At 39.4% G+C, this 7,884-nt stretch overlaps 1 protein-coding gene across 1 annotated transcript; it reads left to right on the top strand.

The window, feature by feature from the left end:
- The first annotated feature begins 438 nt into the window (after window positions 1–438).
- Window positions 439–7,651, top strand: LOC101159591 (chondroitin sulfate N-acetylgalactosaminyltransferase 1-like). Its single transcript, XM_011478950.4, has 10 exons — window positions 439–563; window positions 2,118–2,703; window positions 2,792–2,892; window positions 2,990–3,168; window positions 4,295–4,511; window positions 4,596–4,697; window positions 5,117–5,298; window positions 6,766–6,860; window positions 6,944–7,025; window positions 7,131–7,651. The coding sequence occupies exons 2-10, from the start codon at window positions 2,341–2,343 to the stop codon at window positions 7,388–7,390; spliced, it is 1,581 nt and encodes a 526-aa protein (XP_011477252.1). The 5' UTR covers window positions 439–563; window positions 2,118–2,340; the 3' UTR covers window positions 7,391–7,651.
- The last annotated feature ends 233 nt before the right edge of the window (window positions 7,652–7,884 follow it).

Raw genomic sequence — 7,884 nt, 5'->3', positions numbered from 1 at the left:
AACCAAATAATATTTTAAATTCTTACAGTCAATGTATTATTAATGAGTAAAATTGTAAACATCTACTCTTTACTGTTCTTTTTCATCTGTGTTGCACTTTAAGGTAACTTTTTTGAGTGATAGACAAACAAAGCTGTCTATCTCTATCCTGAGCATATTTTTAGTAATTTTCCACAAGTTTTTCTTACTTTTAAACTAGTCCCATTTACCTTTTTTTTTAATTGACCTTAAAGCTCAAAACAGGTTGCCAGTTTGGGGGTAATGAAGCCTAAAGGACGTTCTTTACTGGGTTTACCCTCTAATTTGGCTCAAGGACAGAGAGGAGCCCCAACTTGTCAAGTAATTAGAAATAACTCCAGATGGTGTGAGGTGTTGTAAGGATGGAGAAGTGATTTGTGGTGAGGAGATGGAAGGAGGGGGGGTGAGAAGGGAGGTGCTGGGAGAAGGTGGTGACCGAGCGGAGATGGTGTGCTTTAGTTTCATCAGCTTTCCGCTGTTACAAGGTTATGTTCTGCATTGTTTCCTCCCTGAAAAGGGATTTCCTCTGAGTTGAGCATCAGCTGGTGAGTGTCCCTTTCTCCTTCATTGCTGTTTGTGTTTGCATGCTTCACTCATGTGAGCGACTGATCCTGTAAGATTTACTAGTTGTGGGCTGTTCCGTTGTGGTCAAAGCATCACAGCAAATTTAAAGGTATACAAGACTTACAGGAGAGACGATCCAACCACAATTACATTTTTAAATAAAATAAAAACCTTCAAAAGTACCATATAGTATCCATTAAAATCTCTCCTGTCAACATTTTCCTGATTTTACAGGTTTGTAGAAGTGCATTTTATTCACACACACACTCTGCTTGTGTGAAGCATAAACAGGTCTTTCATGAACTCAGCCTGTACCTGAGCTGTGTAGAGTCGACTGTCCGGTGAATAAACTGGTTGTGGAAACGCATGCTTGCTCCGAGGGTGGAGACACACACAGAGAAATGCTTGTTTCTGTCACTTCCCAGCACTTTCCATTTTGTGGTGGACAAACTCCCTCAATGTCAGGTGAGGTGCAGCCAAACCCAGCCGTAGCAGCCATGATGGATCAGCAGCTGGATTGGGACAGAACCAGAAGTTTTTAAAGTGTGTTTGGCTCTTCAAACGTCACATGTGACTACCTTTAAATGATTATCAACATTAACCAAAAGGGACTGGGTTTTAATTTAAGCTTAAGATACAATTTACACAGAAAAAAGACTTAACATCACAATATTTAACCAAATTCACGTTCATATGTACACGTGCATATACACAAATATATGAACATACATATAAACATACACATATGACACTTTGATGAAAACTACCTGGAAAAATGTGAATTTACACAAAATGGTTAAAGTCCCACTCCAATTATCTTTTGATCTACTGTCTAAAAATTTGGATGATGCTGTTTTTCGGCCCAAATCAAAAAACCTGTGTAGTTTTCTGGGACAGTTACTGAAGAGCAGCAGTAATTCCAAATCGTTCTTAAATCGTAAAGCTCTCCGTTTACTCACTCTGGCGCTAGCTAACAGCCCCTCACGCCCCCAACCTATTATTAACGCCGCAACAAACATAGCAAGAAAAGGCGACCAATGTTGGAGGCTACTTTGTACAGTTTAGTGCCAGATGCCAGCTCAGACCAGGAAACCAACATGGATCTAGTCATCTACTAGTGGATGCATCAGAATGGAGCAGAGCAGGGAGCTTGTGGCCCTCCCAGTGTGTTTTGATCATCTTTTTCAAACGGCATTTTTTGTTTGCACCTGATTCACATCATTTTGAATTAAAAAAACATTAAAAGGGGATTTTGAGCTTAATTTTCCATATATGTCCTCCATCACCAGAAAAATCCCACAAGAACATGTTGAAAACACCAAAAACGCCATTTTTATCAAGGTGGGTCTTTAGTATTATCTCACTTATGGAAGGATATGATGAAATCAAATGTGATCATGTTTGAGGCATTTAACATGTCAAAACATGCAAAGAACTTAAAACTTGTTTTTTTTCTTTTTTTTACCAAAGAACTATGGGATACTGCTGAGACCTGTTGGTCTAAATGAACAAAAGCTTACTTTTTCTTGTTTTAGGGAGATCACTGGAGTTCAACTCAGCCCTGACACAGTTGCCCCTGGAGTTTTTATGTGGAGATGCTATAAATATGTTGCCAGAAGATTTCATTAAAGAGGAGAAAAGCAACTCTTTTTTTTACTTTTGCTAAGAAGAACGTCATCATAGATGTGTTTGAACGTTTTCTACAAGAGCTAGTTATACTCTTCAGGTGTACAAAGGCCCCTTCGAAGACAGTTCGTCATGTTCCGACGCTGGCTCCTGGCACTGATAGCTCGCTTTGGCCTCATTGGTGTGGGCTTCTGCTGCTGCCTGCTGCTCTTGTATCTACTGGCCTGTAAACCTGCTTCTAACAGTAAGAAGCCGAGTCTGCCTTGGCCTGAAGGGACCACCAGTAAGGAGGGATACATGGCTCTTCTGCAGGAAAGGGAGGATTCTCATAGGCATTACATCAACAGTTTGACGAAGCAGATCGCCGAGCTGAAGGAAGCTCTTCAGGAGAGGACGCAGCAGCTCCAGGAGTCCCTGGATAAAGCTAAAGCCAAGGGAATTCTGCCTCAGGGTCTGGAGAGTCTGCACAAAGCAACCATGCAGTCCGATTTGAAGGTAGAAGAGAAAACCTTCTTTATAGATGTTGGATAAATCTTATATGGTATAAAAGATGCTGAAGTGAACGTTGTTTTGTGTTCTTCAGGAGTTCTTCCGCTTACAGTTGAACCAGGCGGAGGTTACTGTAGGTGTGAGTCTGCCCAGTGAATACGCAGTGATACCCTTTGACATGTTCACCCTGCAGACGTAAGGGGGACAAAGATGCCCCACTCTGTCAGGAAGAGCTGGTGTGTGTTTTGCCTCCTGCAATTCTTTGTAAACGAGATATTTGCTTGTCTCATAGGGTTTACCAGCTGGAAACAGGCCTGTCGAAGCACCCGGCCGAGAGGCCGGTGAGGAAAGACCGCAAGGATGAGCTGATCAGCACTGTGGAAACAGCTCTGCACATCCTGAATGGACCCCAGCAACATCAGGAAGACACCAGGAGAAAGCACACATACTCCCCGTCAGATTTCATACAAGGTTCCTAACTTATCCAGACATATTTTTGTGTCCATGTTGTTATTTTTTTGTTTTCATTTAAAAAGGGATTGTTGTATCATTTAGTACCAAAGCAAAGACTAAATTTGTCTTTGTAGCAAAATTAACCCTATAGTTGTATCATATTTGATACACGCATTTCTGAGACCCCCATCACATTAGTGTGGTCCAAACCTTCCTTTAAAACGCATTGTTTAGAACGTAGTCCATGTGGCTGTAGTTCATCACTATTCCACTAGGGGCAGTAAAAGGGCTTTTCCTACTTATTTTAGAAAGGCTGCCACCGTGAAATCTCATTAACAGTTTTGGCAGGAAAGGTTTAGCCAATTGTAAAACGTTTTATGGTGAGAATAACTCACCTGTTGTTATTCCCTTTTTTAAATGACTACGTAGTGTAGTGAAAAAATGAAAAATGTTGATACTTAATTTTTTATAATGCACTTACACCATGTCAAAAATGCTTTAATTAAATTTGAGATAGTGGATTAATAAGGTGTTTTTTTTTCTTGAACACTTGTTAATTGTTAATTTGCAACATAAACTAACATTGTTGTTAGCAAAAACATACCAAATAACCCCAAATTTCATAATTGATCAATAATATAGCAATTTATTGTGGATTTTGTCAAAGGGTTTTAAAAAACATCTTGATTCTGGAAATTTTGAATTTTCTCTCAATTCTTTAACGAATAGGCTTTACAGGGTTAACTGACCTATTCAAAGAATGGACTCCAGAACAATTTTTATCCAACTACAATTAACATTTTAAGCATGTCTAGGAAACATTAAACCTGGGACACTTCTATCAGTCTGCTTAAATTGTGCCTTCATATTTTTCTGGTTTGAACAATTTTAACACATATTCATTTGGTATCTTGTTTTTTTACAAATGTACTTTTATTTAGCAACAAATTTATTTGAATGTGCTGTTTTTTGTTACTGGATAATGCACTTTTTATTTATTATGTATTATTTATTATTATTTCTTAAGGTTTGTCCATTGGTTGTTTAAGGTATTGTTGCATGGACCAGGAAGTACTTCTATTCTATTCTATTCTATTCCCTTTATATCTGCTGTGATAGCAGAGCTGTTGTCTCTGGGTTGCAGGGCTGACCCGCACAGAGCGAACCCGGGGCAGCACCTATGAGCTGGTGTTCAAAGGCGACAGCCCACAGGACTTCACGCAGCTCTTTCTCTTCCGGCCGTTCGGCCCACCCATGAAGGTGAAGAGTGAGAGTGTGAACACGCGTAGCACCGTCATCAACATCATCATCCCGCTCTCGAAAAGGATGGAGGCGTTCAGTCGGTTCATGAGCAACTTCCGGTACTGCTTGGCCACAAATAGAGGCTGATGTCCTGAGTCTTCACACGGGTTCCTTCACGTTTGTGTCTTTGTGTTTTGATTCAGACAAGTGTGCATCCAGCAGAACAGCAAAGTTCATCTCACCGTCGTCTATTTTGGTAAAGATGAGGTGGACCAGGTGAAAACTGTGCTGGATCAGACCACCAGGTCATTAATTTCAGTGTCTTTCATTGACCTTAAACACCCAAATCCTCATAAAAAACACACGTCTTTGCATGCGAGAACAATCAGAAAGGTCTTCTTTTGATTTTATTGGGACTAACTAACCTTTGCAATCAGTATTTTAATGAAATAATGATCACTCTGATTTGCCAAGCATTGCTTCCTGCCTTGTTCTGATTTCACCATGAATTCCATCTTCTATAAACGTGGAGGGACAAAATGTAGTCTATCTGTAACTTTCTGCTCTCATGTGTTTGTCTTTGCTGCTTTGAGACTGAAAAAAATACCTGTTGGTTTTTAGAGGCTATAAATAAACACAAATTTTGCTCCTCCATAAGCAAAAATGCTACTAAGACTTTATGAATGTTAGATTTAGATGTTTTTTCCTCCTTCTGTTACCTCAGAGAAACCCAGTTCAGGAGCTTCACTCTGATTCAGCTGAATGAGGTCTTTTCTCGTGGCCGAGGCCTTGAGGTCGGAGTCAGGGCTTGGAGGCGGCGGCAGAACGTTCTCCTCTTCTTCTGTGATGTGGACATCGTCTTCACTGCTGATTTTTTAACATCCTGTCGGATAAACGCCGAGCCTGGTGAGGAAAAACTGCTTTACTGCAGGCTCTGTGAAAGATTTTAACCTACTTCATATCCAGTCTTCCTTCACTAAACAAATTGGAGGAAAGACCAACTTTATGTTATTGTTATAGGTTAATGTACTATTTCACTGTACTTAATAATAGTGTAGGAGCAATTGCATGACTTTAAAATAACAGTTTGCACAGAAACTGTTCAAATTATGCAAAATCTTTTAAAAGTCTGGAAGGAAATTTGAAATAATGTCACAGCTTCACAAATGGGTCACAATTTGTTGGCCATTTAAGTCCTTATTTAATAAGCCCAGCAAACTGTTCAGGTTTGTCACATCGCCTCTTCTCTCTGGAGATCCTCACTTTTAGTAACCAAGAAGAAAAAAACTCATTTATCTAGTAAAGTATTTAGATTAAAAGAGGTATAGCAGAAAAAAAACTGTTCATAGGCCCAGAAGAAACACCCTTTATGTAATATCCTGATGTATTTCGACAAAACAAAACAAAAAAACCCAAACCACACCACACCAAACGACACCAACCCACACCACACTCACCCACACCACACCACACCACACCAAGCACAACAAACCACACCACACCAAACTACACCACACCAACCCACACCAAACCACACTAAACCACACCAACCCACACCAAACCACACCACACCAACCACAACAAACCACACCAAACCAAACCACACCAAACCACACCAACCCACACCAACCCACACCAAACCACACCACACCAAGCCAACCCAAACCACACCACACCAAGCCAACCCAAACCACACCACACCATACCAAATCAAACCAAACCAAACCAAACCAAACCAAACCAAACCACACCACACCACACCACACCCCACCACACCAACCAGACACAAAACAAAGCATAACAAAATTAAAACAAAACTAACCCCAACCCAAACCCCACCAAACCACAAAACAAAACATAAAAAAATTAAAACAAAATAATATTAAATACAAACAGTAAAAAACCAAAATAAAATGCAATAAGACAAAATACAACTAAATAATATAAAAGTATTGGCTAAAGAGGAAAAAAACAAAATCTACCATGATCTGGAAGTACCGTATAAAACATTTTATTAATATATGTTTGGCGTAAGAGCTACACATTAGGAAATGTCATGCTTTTTTATTAAAACAGTTGAGAGGTTTAAAGATTTAATGTATTAAGGTAATTTTTTTAAATAATAGTCGTTTTATTGCTTGAAAATTAATTATAGAGATTTTATTAACAGGTTTTTTGTCTCAGGTTTTCTTGTTTCTCAATAGCATCGCTAATGACCACTAGATGTCGCTCTAAAAAAGATAACAAACTTATAAAGTTGTTTTCAGTCATCTCATAGTCAGTAACTGCTTAGAGAGAATGTGAAGCCTTTTTATTAACCGTAATGTCACAACATGTTTGGTGTTTATGTGTCTGGACTGCTGTGTCTCACAGGGAAAAAAGTCTTCTACCCAGTGCTTTTCAGTCAGTACAACCCGGCAGTCATCTACAGGAACAGCACACACTCACCTCCCCTTCAACAACAACTGGTTGGTCAAAAACAAGACAAGGATCTGATGATCCCTGTGTCTTCTTGGGAGAAGATTTTTTTATTTCTATGTTTGTATCTCAGGTGATCAGTCAGGAAACTGGATTCTGGCGAGACTTTGGGTTTGGCATGACATGCCAATACAGGTCGGACTTCATCAACATAGGTAAAGGTGGATTCATCCAGAATCTTGGATCATCTGACTCCTCTGGTCAAAAAAAGTATGAAAACACATAGTATGACTCCATTTTTCCTTTACGTCTCCCCACAGGGGGGTTTGATCGCAGCATCAAAGGCTGGGGGCTGGAGGATGTGCACCTCTACAGGAAATACCTTCATAGCAAGCTGATGGTGATCCGCTCGCCAAGCCGCAGCCTTTTCCACTTGTGGCATGAGAAGAGCTGTGCGGACGAGCTTCCTCCAGACAAGTTCAAGATGTGCATGCAGACGAAAGCCATGAATGAAGCTTCGCACGGCCAGCTGGGAGAGCTCTACTTCAGACGGGAGAAAGGACCCCATCGAAACAGATGATTTTGAGATTAGATTTAGGAAGAGAGTAGAGACAATACATGTATTCTATGCAAAATATCATGACTGTTATTATTTGATATTTAAAAAAGGAGTATTGAACTTAAAAACTCATTTTTCTTAAATTAAAAACAATGCTGACGAGTCGTGAATGCAGAAAGCTGTCACAACACAAAGAGTTACTAAAGAACTTCTGACCTAACTCAATATTTTTTCTGTTTCTCCATAGGCCGATTGCTTTTTGTCATCAGAAAAAGATTAAAGAAATTATTAGAAAAATGAAAACACGAGTAGTGTTGTGCTCTTTAATCTTTATGAATAGATGCATATTTATGTTGTACTTTACAACGCCATCAGGGTACCAAAGTACATCACAATAAAAAGATATTTAAAATAGAACAGATTAGGGACAGAAATTTAACAATAGCATAAAATTACAAAAGACAATAAAATACACAAAAGACAGATGAGAATTCAATAAAATGACTAAAAGAAAA

Source organism: Oryzias latipes, chromosome 9 (genome assembly GCF_053564925.1).
Source record: "Oryzias latipes strain Hd-rR chromosome 9, Olatipes_Hd-rR_3.1".
Classification (NCBI taxonomy): domain Eukaryota; kingdom Metazoa; phylum Chordata; class Actinopteri; order Beloniformes; family Adrianichthyidae; genus Oryzias; species Oryzias latipes.
This window is presented reverse-complemented; position numbering and strand designations above follow the sequence as displayed.

What these genes read in the sequence shown, in the direction of transcription:
- LOC101159591 (XM_011478950.4), top strand. Translation starts at nt 2,341, where the DNA reads ATGTTCCGACGCTGGCTCCTGGCACTGATAGCTCGCTTTGGCCTCATT. An exon ending in CCATGCAGTCCGATTTGAAG is followed by an intron (nt 2,704 to 2,791) that starts GTAGAAGAGAAA and finishes TGTGTTCTTCAG; the next exon opens with GAGTTCTTCCGCTTACAGTT. An exon ending in GACATGTTCACCCTGCAGAC is followed by an intron (nt 2,893 to 2,989) that starts GTAAGGGGGACA and finishes CTTGTCTCATAG; the next exon opens with GGTTTACCAGCTGGAAACAG.